The sequence below is a fragment of the Ascaphus truei genome, chromosome 1 (genome assembly GCF_040206685.1).
Source record: "Ascaphus truei isolate aAscTru1 chromosome 1, aAscTru1.hap1, whole genome shotgun sequence".
NCBI lineage: Eukaryota > Metazoa > Chordata > Amphibia > Anura > Ascaphidae > Ascaphus > Ascaphus truei.
In genome coordinates this window covers 33453177-33466364 of record NC_134483.1, presented here as the reverse complement: position 1 = coordinate 33466364, position 13188 = coordinate 33453177, and the positions used below count along the sequence as shown (strand labels likewise).

The 13188-nt window shown below is 46.5% G+C and overlaps 1 protein-coding gene across 4 annotated transcripts in view; it reads right to left on the bottom strand.

The window, feature by feature from the left end:
- CTIF (cap binding complex dependent translation initiation factor) overlaps positions 1-13188 on the bottom strand; it is a 419064-nt gene that overhangs the window by 282141 nt on the left and 123735 nt on the right. For 3 of the 4 annotated variants that reach the window (XM_075586030.1, XM_075586013.1, XM_075586021.1), the window contains exon 4: positions 4017-4090. In XM_075586030.1, the coding sequence (XP_075442145.1) occupies positions 4017-4090 (74 nt within the window). Of the gene's footprint in view, positions 1-4016; positions 4091-5558; positions 5625-13188 lie in introns of those variants that run through there. The other variant, XM_075586039.1, reaches the window with a different exon arrangement.

Below are 13188 nucleotides of genomic sequence, written 5' to 3'. Positions count from 1 at the left end.
AAAAACCCTCCACAGCAAAGCATATAGCAAATGGAAATATAACTATGCTCATTTGCATTTCTTAGGCAGGTCTGCAACCCCGCCTTTCACCATTATCACCCAGCACACAGCACTTTTTTTTTACTCACCATAACTAAGTATGGTAAACCCCATCCTCATCGCTTCATTGCACAGCCAGTTAACCAACCCTACACTGATGAGACCCATTAAGGTCGAAACGGCTGTCTGTGGGTGGGTTTTCTGGCTATGCATCTTAACCCTGGCTGTGCTCAAAGCTGTGACCATGCAGCAAGCTTAAGCCTATAGGGAACCATGTTAAAAATGGTTTTTGAAGCAAAAAGTGGCACGGTGTGCTCATTTGCATGTCATTTCCCAGAATCCCTTGCTGCAGTGGAAGTGCTGTGTGATAATGGTGAAAGGCAGGGTTGCAGACCTGCCTAAGACATGCAAATGAGCACACAGTTGTATTTCCATTTGACACACACACACACACACACTTTAGAGTGAAATTAGGATGACATGATAATGAAAATAATAATACTATAACAATTGCATGTTAGCTGGGCCTGTCCTTCAATAGTTTACACATAGGATGCTAGAACTTGCATGGCTTTAAAGAGTACATAATGCCTGCCAGCAGCGTCTCTCACCAGAACAAAAGCAATCAATTAGTGTGACTGTCTATAGACCAGGGGTTGGCAACTCCAGTCCTCAAGGGCCACCAACAGGTCAGGTTTTCAGGATATCCCTGCTTCAGCACAGCTGGCTCAGTTGAAGACTGCCTCTGGTCTATATAGACTACAGGGCAGATACAGTCTCTGGCATCTTGTAAACGAGGCTGTCCCTTTTCCGACACTCGCAAGGCCGTTTGTTCTCAATGCAGAAGAGCCCAGGGATGTGAAATTAACCCCTGCTTCTCTTCGCTGCGTCTTATCACAGGTCTTTTGTGATCTTTATCATTAATGGATGGCATTTTAATTTTCTTGTTCGAATATGCGTTTTGTCAAATTATTAAAAAGATATATTATCCTAATTATCTACCAAAATGAATCAAGTAGAAATGGCCGTGTTAGTCCAGTTGCGACAATGCAGAGTAAATGAGTCCTTCAGTATTAGGTGATACCTTTTTTTATTTGGACCAAGAATAAAACATTCTCCCATCTCCTGCCTTTGATTGCTTTCTTGTTTTTTTTTACATCTGTGTTAAGCTCATGGAATCTCAGGTCAGCAATACTGACTTACAGAGGAAGAGAGGAGAACGCTCAAACGCTTGTCTTATAATATCAATTGTAAATCCAAATAAAAAAGGTATCACTCAATCCTGAAGTACACAGAATTATTTAGAAACAGAGCTGAACAACAAGCATTCCGCTCTAATCACAGTCATACAATCGCCAGACATATTACTGGCACATTCAGTGGATGTGTTGGAAATCACAAGTCAGGGAAGGCATGGGATGTACCATGACCGCAGCAATATATCATGGAAAACCAATCTGATGGATTGTTCAAGACTGGTTGACAAGGGAATTAGATTAGGAATGGCGGAGTGGATATGGTTATTGTACAGAAGACAGGAATGGGTCATAAATAGAAAGACTGTTAGGCCCTTTTGTTGGTTGCTAAATGGTCAAGAGATTGGTTGCAAAAAGAATTCACAGTAAGCATGGCAACGGCAAGGAAATACGGGAAAGGGTAATAGGTAAGTGCTTCTCTACTGAAAGCAGCAATGAACGCTGATATGAGGGAAGAGTGAGCGAGTCTGGTGTATGGTGGTGGATGGAGGGGAGAGTGAGTGACTCTGCTGGTGGGGGGTAGAGTGAGCAAGTCTGGTGGTGGGGGGAGGGGAGAGTGAGCGAGTCTGGTGGTGGGGGGAGGGGAGAGTGAGCGAGTGTGTTGGTGGGGGAGAGGGGAGAGTGAGCGTGTCTGGTGGTGGGTGAGAGGGGAGAGTGAGCGAGTCTGGTGGTGGGGGAGAGGGGAGAGTGAGCGTGTCTGGTGGTGGGGGGAGGGGAGAGTGAGCGAGTCTGGTGGCGGGGGGAGGGGAGAGTGAGCGAGTCTGGTGGCGGGGGGAGGGGAGAGTGAACGAGTCCGTGGTGTGGGGGAGGGGAGAGTGAGCGAGTCTGGTGGTGTGGGGGAGGGGAGAGTGAGCGAGTCTGGTGGTGGGGTGGGGAGAGTGAGCAAGTCTGGTGGTGGGGGGAGGGGAGAGTGAGCGACTCTGGTGGTGGGGGGGAGGGGAGAGTGAGTCTGGTGGGGTGGAGGGGGAGAGAAAAATGTGAGAAGGAAGGGAGAGAAAGAAAGTTGGGGGGAGGGGGCGAGGGAGAGATTGGTGGGGAGGGAGGAGGGAGAAATGATGGGTGGAGGAAATGTAGGAGGAGGAGGGAGAATGAATGTGAAGGGAAGACAGACTGTGGAGGGGGGAGAGAGAATGTGTGGAGGACGTGGAGGAGAGGGAATGTTGAATGTGAATGTTGAATGAATGTGGGGGGAGAGACAATATGGGAAGGGGAGGGGGAGGCAGAGTGAGTGAGAGTGAGAGGGAGTGAGAGGGAGGGGGAGAGGAAGGGGGAGAGGGAGAGGGAGGGGGAGGGGGAGAGGGAGAGGGAGGGGGAGGGGGAGAGGGAGGGGGAGAGAATTAATGTGGGTGGAGGAGGGTGTGTGGAGAAGAGAATGGGGGGAGGGAGGGGGAGAATGAATGTGAGGGAAAATGGGGGAGAGAGAATATGGGGGGGGAGAGAGAATGTGGGCAGATAGAGAGAATGTGGCAGGGGGAGAGAATATGGGAAGGGAAGGGGGAGAGAGAGAATATGAAGGGAGAGAGAGAGAATGTGAAGGGAGAGAGAGATAATGTGAAGGGAGAGAGAGATAATGTGAAGGGAGAGAGAGATAATGTGAAGGGAGAGAGAGATAATGTGAAGGGAGAGAGAGAATGAAGGGAGGAGGGGGGGCGCGAAGGGGACAACGACTCGTAGGGCTACTTATGAAAGCTTAAAGCTGCAGCCCCCTCTGCTTGTTTATTTGTTACATGTATAGGAAGCAGAGGGGGTTCCCGTAACTGAACTGCATTCATTTAAGCTCCAGGGAACCGCTGGGTGCCGAGCTCCTTACCCGGGAAGGGAATCAAAATAGCAGTTTAAATCTCACGCATTACACGGGCTAAGAGGAAGCCGCAACATCATGCGTGGTTGATTTAAAACAGCCACGATGTACCGGCGGCACGTAATAATATAAGTACAGTAATATAAGAATACATTGTAGCTGCTGAGTTACGCCGAGTTACACTGACTGAAGCACTGATTGAAACGGAAAGGCAGCCATTGAGTGAGCACTGGGGAGCAGGATCTTTGCTGATTGATTACAGGAGACCGAATTAATCGGTAGCTTAGGTCAGGGGTGCACAAACCTCTTTGTCTGCACCACCCTACCTGCTCCCCTCCCCCCCTTACCTTTTCTCCGGCGTTTTCTGACGTCACTATGTCATTTTACGCCACGCTGCCATGGCGACGTGTCGCAAGAAGCCGCAGGCGAAAAGGTAAGGGACGCACAGAGGCCTTACGCGCTCCCCCAGCATTTAATTTAAATGTTGTAGGGAAGAGCGTAGGGCCTCTGTAAACGCCGCGCCCCCAGAAAGTTTTGCACCCCGCTGGCTTAGGTAATGAATTTTCAATAAAAGGTAATCAAAGGCTGCATATAAAAAGTGGCTCAATCAAAGACTTCACCTGTGCTGAAGCAGGGATACCCTGAAAACCTGACCTGTTGGCAACCCTTGAGGACTGGAGTTGGTCACCCCTGCCTTAAATATTTTAGCGAAAATGACAACATGCCTTCAATTTATTGCAACTCCAGCACACGTCTCTAAGAGAGACTGTGCGGCTATCACAGACTGGGAGATGAGCTCGGATGCACCGGTCACAGAGGAACACGCAGGAAAAGCAGATGGGTTTATTTCTGTGGCCTTTCCAGGGCTCCAATCAATCAGCAGCTTCATAAGGCTTTCTCTACGATGGGGGGAGTCTTACCTAATCGAGTCAAATGTACTAGACGCCCAGATATCCGTGCCAAGCATGTCAAGGGGACCGTCTTTGTTGCCGTTCTGCAAAAGGAAGAAAACGTGTCAGTCCTGCAGGTTTAATGACTACCGCCCATGCTAGAATCTTGCAAGTGATGATATTCCTCATTGGAAATGTGTTCTATCGCACACGGACTAAATCAAAGAAACTTGCAGTGCACAATCAAGAATATTATGCAGCTGTGTATATAATGATCAAATTAAATTGTAATACCACTTAATAGCTTTGTCAAAACTAAACTAAGATTTTATTTACATAAATCATTTGTCATTTGAACAAATGTTTGATGCTTTTCACATTACAGTACATAAACGGGCTCTTAATAACATTATGAAAAATGCATTTCCGTGTGTGTGTGTGTGTGTGTGTGTGTGTGTGTGTGTGTGTGTGTGTGTGTGTGTGTGTGTGTGTGTGTGTGTGTGTGTGTGTGTATGTATGTGTGTGTGTGTGTGTGTGTGTGTGTGTGTGTGTGTGTGTGTGTATACTGTACACTGTATATATCCAAAGACAAGTTCTTTTATTTATAAAATGTTTTACCAGGAAGTAATACATTGAGAGTTACCTCTCGTTTTCAAGTATGCCCTGGGCACAGCGTTATGATGACAGATACATGGTTACAAATACATGGGTACATTAGGTCAGCGGTGTGCAAACGGGGGCGCGACCACCAGGGGGGCGCGAGACTGCCTGCGGGGGGGGGGCGCGGTTTACAGGGGCCCTGCGCGCTTCCCGAAGGCACTTAAATTAAGTGCCGGGGGAGCTGCAGGGCCTCTGTAAACCTTTACTTACCTTGTCTCCACACGCGTCACCATGACAAAGTGGCGTGGAGGTCATGTGACATCACATTGCTATGGCAACGTGACGTCATGACGCCGGAGCCGAGGTAAGTGGGGGTGACTTATTACTGGCCAATAATGCCCTGGCTGGAAGAGTTGAAGGCCCGAGGCGAAGCCGAGGGACTTTAAACCAGCCAGGGTATTATTGGCCAGTAATGCCCTGTTCTGAGGGGATTATTACTATTATAGGCGAAATGTAGGCTTATTTCCTAAATAATAGACACTTTTGTATAGTTAAATAGATTTTTTTAATTAAAATAAAATGGTAAATACATGAAACCACCTCTATATACTCTTACACTGCAGATATCTATATCCACACACTGCCGCCCCCTCTGTGTACACACACACACACACACAGCAGATCAACACACAAACTGCTGCCACACACACACACACAACACACACCAGCTCTACACACACAAGCACGCACACACACAGCACCTCCTCTATACTCACAACACAGCACCTCTACACACCCATAAACACTGCTGCTGACACACACACACACACACACACACACACACTGGAGCTCTATACACACAGCACCACTACACAGATATACAACACAACAGCACAGCACACACACACTGCTACTGACACACACACACACACACAAACTGCAGCCACAAAGAAACTGCAGACAGCCACTTACTTATTTGCAGACTCTCTCCCCCCTCTCCCCCAATTCAACTGAATCTGCTCAGAAAATCTGTCAGCTACGGAGGGGGAGGAGTCAACCCGTGGCTGATACTTCCTGACCAAACCCTGCCCTGTCTCAGAGCTGTTACTTCATTCTAACCAATCCCCTGCCCTGTCTCAGAGCTGTTACTTCATTCTAACCAATCACCTGCCCTTTCTCAGCTGTTCTGAAAGCTGAGTGGCTGGAAATAAACACATTGAAAACTGTACTTTGCATGCTGCTAAACTTCCGGGCATTACTGTTTGGATAATGCCCGGAATTGTAACCAATCAGAGAGCCGGGTTTTCAATAATGCCCTGAATTTTACTGCTTTAGCCTATAATTCCCAATAATGTCAATTAACTATGCTGCTACAATCCTCAGCACCCTCAGGAGATGCACACTAAGTGGTACAACAATGATTAACAAGGGGAGAGAATATTACCAACTGATTTCATATGTGCACTTGAGGTGAGGGGGTGGGTGAGGAGTGGGAGGGTGACTGAGGGAGGGTGAGACAGTACCTGTGAACACACCTGAGATACCTGGGAAATATATAAATTTGGATGTGCAAAGTGTATGTACAGAGAACATTAAAAAGTATTGGAGACCCAACTAAAACTCCACACTTCCCCAGGACAGATACAGCTACTAGAATCTTAAATTAAAACATGAACAGAGAACCACTTTTATGTTCTATTCATCCAATAGCTATTGCCATCTCATCATAGAGAGAATTCCAAAAGGTAAGTGCATTCAACTTGGACAGTAAGTGGAATCAAAATGCAACGCCTCCTATTTTACATAATCACTTGGAGTGAAGGTAAAGCTGACTCAGGCCAGAGACTTCCATACAATCTTTGGCAGGTCCGTTTTGTATATAGACTAGTAACCAAATCGGCAAAATGTCTGAAATGTATGCGCTTTTCTTTTAGAGGATTAGGAGATTCTGTGTTAAGACATTTCTGAGCAGCATAGTATGATTATAATAATGAGAATCATTATTTGTATTGTTTCCATTTCTCTCCAATAAATGGTGAGATTGTTTTATGGGGAAATAACAGCCCTCTAAAAAAAAAAACATTTGCTTTAAAGTTTCAAACGTTTGATGGAGCATCGAACAGAATTTATATCATAGATGTTGTGTGCCCAATCACTTATTCTTTGCTTTATTACACATAAATAAATATTTACGGAGGTACAACAGTAACTATCAATCATTAACAGCTATTCAGGCAGTTGGACTATCATACTATTTTTCCCTTTTCTTGACAATCACACTGAAATATTTGGACCTTTATATGAACTTAATACCTTTTATTCATCAATGATGCACTGTGGGATTCCCATTAGGCAAGAATAGGGTGTCACACTTCTAAAATTCTCAGGATCGAGATGAGCCTGCCCCCGACGAGTCATCAAATGTAGACCACTAATCCTATGAATTTTATAGTAAGTGTCTCTGGTAGTGACATCTACTCTGCCACGTTCCAGAACAAGGTCAAAAGTGCAGCAATGATACTCTACACACAGGGTATAGTTGAGGATGCTCTGGAGTTTGCGCATACTGAACGTTGGAGTGGACAACGGAGAATGGGATCTGCTGATTGACAGAATTCTAAAGTGAAGGTTTATCATAATTCTGCTAATTTTCAGAACAAAAATATTGAGCAAGTTATATTTACTTCCTCTATAAAGTAGGAATTTGCTATATTTTAATGTAGGAAACGCTATACAATTTAAATTTTTGGGGCAATACATCCAACACAATTTAATTAAGAATAAACTACATTGTTCCACACACCGGCCCATCTGGAGCCTCGACTAAGTCAGCCCTCCAGAGCCCAAACATGCTTCCCCCAACAAGAAACAGAAAAATAAGTGCGCATCCCAAAAGACAACCTAATTGTGGTAAAAGACAGTGTCTAACAGTGAAACAAAAATACAATAAGCCTTATAAATCGTAAATGGCTATGCACACGATAAAAGGCACAACCCTACTGTGGAAGTGAAAAATATATACAATAAACCATACAAAACCGTTGGTATGTGGCGTATGCTGCTATAGTTAAAGAGTAGCTCAGCACTCCCGCGAGCTGGATTCTCAACTACTGTAAGTGAGCTCTGAGGTCTTAACTAAGCAAATCTGCCTCTGGACCAATACCAAGGGCCCACCTGCTGTTTCAAACTTAGAGCTCCTTCCACAACTTTTACTTCTTTCCTCTTCAAGCGATCACCACATATCCCACCTTTTTCATACTTCACTCCTGTTATCTCTTCTATTCACCTTTTCATCCACCTCCACCTCCTTTTACTACCCCCTACAATTTTATTTCCTCCCCACCTCTTCAATTTTTCCGTTCTGCTCATTACCCCTTTTACCTCCTTCCCCATCACTTCCACCACCCTGCAGTCCCTAACTCTCGTTTTCTCGCACTTCACCAAGTATCCTCCCTTCTTCTCACCTATCCTCCTCTCACCCTCCTCCTCCTCCCCCCTTCTTCCTGAACTTCTCTCCCCCTTTTTTGCTCTTTCCAGCCTCCCAACCACCAAAAAGCTGAAGGACATGTAGAGAAACAGGCCCTAGCACCAGCGGTTCACTTCAGAGCCCACAACTAAAAAATTACTTTTAAGACTTAACCATTAATATATCAAACTATAAGACGAAAACCCAGACGCTTAAAATAATTACTCGATAACTAAACTAATGAATGAAAAAGTGAGGAAGAGGGGGACAAAACGGGATCATATATTCACAATCAATAGGCACACGGTTATACTAGTTATAACTAGTTATACATAATAGATGAGGTTGAAAAGTTACAACCTATGCTAAATTTAGACGACAGATACTTTATTCTATATTTGTACTTGCAGCATATTGATCCAGAGGAAGGCAAACAAAACCCCCAGTGAAATATCATCTAATGATATCTCAAAAGGGGAAAAATACATTCCTTCCTGACTCCAAATATTTAGATTTCTCCCTGGATCAACATCCTCCCTATGCTTACTTTTTTGGTATATCCCTGTATACCTTTCCTTTCTAAAAAGATGTTCAACTTTTTTTTCTTCTTAAAGGTATCTATTGTATCTGCCATCACAGTCTCCATGGGTAATGAATTCCACATTGTAACTGCCCTTACTGTAAAGAACCCTTTCCTTTGTTGCTGGTGAAATCTCCTTTTCTCCAACCCTAAGGGATGCCCCAGAGTCCTTTGTACTGCCCTTGGGATGAATAGCTCTTTTGAAAGCTCCTTGTATTGTCCCCGAATATATTTGTATGTATTTATCATATCCCCTCATAGACACCTCTTTTCTAATGTAAACAAGTCTAATTTACTGTAGCTAGCCTCTCCTCATAAATCAGATTATCCATCCATTTTATTAATTTGGTGGCTCTACTATGCACGCTTTCTAGAGAGAGAGTAAAATGTTAATGTACCATATCGCATGCATTTGTGCTTTCTTCTTTATATGAGGTTTCCAAGGAGCAACCACTTCTGAGGATCCTGTCCCACGGAGTTGCAGTTTATGTGATATTAGTGTTTTATCCATACATTCACTGGGTTATAGCACTTTATAGGGGGAAGGGAAAAGGAAGGGAAACCAACCAAAATATGCATAACAAAAATAATTATAAAACATATCAGAGAAAATGCTTCAACTCCCAATCTAGATTCATGCCCCTGGGTGCCAATGTCCCAAGGGCATAAATCCATGCTCATTACCCTGCCATGTCATTACCCTGGGTGCCATGTCCCAAGGGCATTTCCCTGCGATTTAGAAGGGACTCTCTATCCCCTCCTCTAACGTTAGGATGTATATGCTCAATAGCACTAAATGTGAAATTTTGTAGAGAGCCGGATGGACATTCCATAAAGTGTCGTCCTACTGGGAACCTCTCGTCTTTATTTTTTATGGTTCTAACGTGTTCACTCACTCTTTCGCGGAGCGTACGGATGGTTCTCCCTATGTAACCGCTACCGCATGAGCACCTCAATAGATATATGACATACTTTGTGTTGCATGTCATGAAAGAGTATAGCTTATGATTCTGTTTGGTGTATATGTTTCTAATGTGTTTGATCGGGGATGCATATCTACAGTATTTACAATTCCCGCAGCTATAAAAACCTTTAGTTGTTAACACATTAGAATCATTTTTATTTGAAAACTAGCTGAGAGACCCGGCGTTGCCCGGGATGTGAACCATGCTCACACTGACACACACTGCACACTGCACACACACTGCTCATTGGTCGCACTGACGCACACTGCGCACACACAGCTCACAGTGACACACACTGCACACTGCACACACACTGGTCACACTGACACACACTGCACACTCACTGCTCACTGCTCACATTGCACACACACACACACACACACAGCTCATTGCTCACACTGACACACTGCACACTGCACACACACTGCTCACACTGACACACACTGCATACTGCACACACACTGCTCATTGGTCACACTGCACACACTGACACACTGCTCATTGCTCACACTGCACACAGTGCACACACTGCTCATTGCTCACACTGCACACACTGCACACACACACTGCTCACACTGACACACACTGCACACACACTGCTCACACTGCACACACAGTGGTCATTGCTCACACTGCACACACTGACACACTGCTCATTGCTCACACTGCACAGTGCACCACACACACACACACACACACACACACACACACACACACACACACACACAGTTACAGACAATCACAGACAGTTACACACACTCACACACAGTCACACACACTTACACACACTTTCACAGTTTCAAACAGTTTCACACAGTCATAGACACTTACACAGACTTACGCACACTCACACACACTCACACTGTGAAACACTTACACACACTGTCACACACAGTCACAGACACTTACACACAGTTTCACACAGTCACAGACACTTACACACACTTACACACAGTCACAGACACTCACACACAGTCTCACACAATTACACACACCAGCACCAACACCCGCTCCCCCCCCTCCTCCTGCGCAGACAGCGGGGACAACGGTGGGGAGAAGGTGAAGCGGGGACCGGAGGGGCATCCCCCCTCCCATCTCACGTCCCGCGGCCTGTCACGCGGTGACAGGGGGGAGCCGGGAGCGGAGGGGCATCCCCCCTCCCATCTCACGTCCCGCGGCGACAGGGGGGAGCCGGGACCGGAGGGGCATCCCCCCTCCCATCTCACATCCCGCGGTCTGTCACGCGGCGACAGGGGGGAGCCGGGACCGGAGGGGCATCCCCCCTCCCATCTCACGTCCCGCGGCCTGTCACGCGGCGACAGGAGGGAGCCGGGAGCGGAGGGCCATCCCCCCTCCCATCTCACGTCCCGAGGCCTGTCACGCGGCGACAGGGGGGAGCCGGGACCGGAGGGGCATCCCTCCTCCCATCTCACGTCCCGTCACGCGGCGACAGGGGGGAGCCGGGACCGGAGGGGCATCCCCCCTCCCACCTCACGTCCCGCGGCCTGTCACGCGGCGACAGGGGGGAGCCGGGAGCGGAGGGGCATCCCCCCTCCCATCTCACGTCCCGCGGCCTGTCACGCGGCGACAGGGGGGAGCCGGGACCGGAGGGGCATCCCCCCTCCCATCTCACGTCCTGCGGCCTGTCACGCGGCGACAGGGGGGAGCTGGGACCAGAGGGGCAAGAGCAGCACGTAGCATGTGGAGGGGGGGGAGCTCACCCGTCCTGCCGCTGCCTCACTCATGCTGCCGCTGCCTCACTGATCCGGCCGCTGCCTCACTCATCCGGCCGCTCCCACGTGGATGTGAGGCGGGAGGCCGCGTGTTGTGGCCGCTCCCCCGCGTGTGTCCCGGGCGCTCGCTCCGCTCCCCCGCTGACTGTAGCGGCGCCGGGGTGTGAGCTTGGGGGGGTGGAGGGGGGTGTGAGCTTGGGGGGGGATGAGCTTGGGGGGGAGGGTGAGGTGTGTGTGAGCTTGGGGGGGTGGGAATGTGTGTGTGTGTACACAGGACTCCGGGTAAGTTCGGGCACAGGGAGGGTGGGGGGGGGTGTGGAAGTTGAGGTGCGGTCCAGCTGACGGGGGAGAGTGAGGGGCACCGGGAGGGGATTGTGTGTGTGTGTCCCCGTCCGTGTCCGTCCGTGTCCGTCCGTGTGTGTGTGTGTGTGTGTGTGTGTGTGTATGTGTGTGTGTGTGTGTGTCCCTGTGTGTCCTTTGGCCCGTCACTCCGCCTCAGGCCAATGAGAGGTGTGCGGGGGCGGGCCAAGGGACCAATGAGATTTCCCCTAGGGACACCGGACATCTAGGCAGGCAGGCATACAGTGCTTTCAATTATATAGTATAAGATAAACTGGGAGAGATTTTATTACCAATGGTCTTGGCCCTCCTAAAGACCATTCTGGGACAAGTTTTCGTATATTCGTCTAAATCTCTATCAAGTTTAAGTACACCCCAGTGTTTTAACAGAATAGCTCTGATACTTTGAGCTTGCCTCGAGTATGTCGTGACAAAAAGCGGTAATTCATCTTTATGCTCTGTCTGAAAGTATGATGATTTTTTCTTCAAGGAGTTGTTTTTGGACTTGATTTTATTCAAGAATGTCACCCTATCTGTATTTAATGCAAATTCAAACGCACATTTGATATCCCCTTCACTATAACCTCTATGTTTAAACCTAGTGGAGAGGTGTTCTGCCTGTGTTAAAAATGCTTCTTCAGTTGAACAGATTCTCCGCAACCTTAGAAATTGACCTTTCGGAATTCCTTTTATCAAAGGTCGGGATGGGCACTGTTGACCCTGAGCAAGGAGTTTCGAGAGTTCTCTTTTCTGAACAAGTCAGTTTGAATTTTGTGATTAATATCAATATAGAGGTGTAAATCAAGAAAATCTATTTCAGTATCATGATAATTCAAAAATTCATGCAGTGTTGTTTGTCTCCTGACCAAATTAACAATAAATCGTCAATATAGCGACGGTAATAAATAATATGTTGTCTAAACGGATTAGTGTCACGAAAATGTGTGTGGTTTCCCAAAGACCCATAAATAAATTGGCATATGAGGGTGCAAAAGAAGTCCCCATAGTCGTGCCCTGTGTCTGTAAGTAATAAGTGTGATTAAATAGAAAATAATTATGTTGTAATAAAAACATAACTGAATCTAAAATAAAAGTGCTTTGTGCCATGTGAATATTAGAATGATTAAGATAATAACTAATAGCTTTAGTGCCTAAGGTGTGATTAATGATTGTATATAAAGTTGTCACATCGAGTGTTACCCATAGAAAAGAATGTGCCCATGTAATTTTTTGAATATCTGATAACAAAATCAGAAGAATCCCTTGATTGGTCTTTAGGAGGGCCAAGACCATTGGTAATAAAATCTCTCCCAGTTTATTTTCAAATAAAAATGATTCTAATGTGTTAACAACTAAAGGTTTTTATAGCTGCGCGAATTGTAAATACTGTAGACATGCATCCCCGATCAAACACATTAGAAACATATACACCAAACAGAATCATAAGCTATACTCTTTCATGACATGCAACACAAAGTATGTCATATATTTATTGAGGTGCTCATGCGGTAGCGGTTAC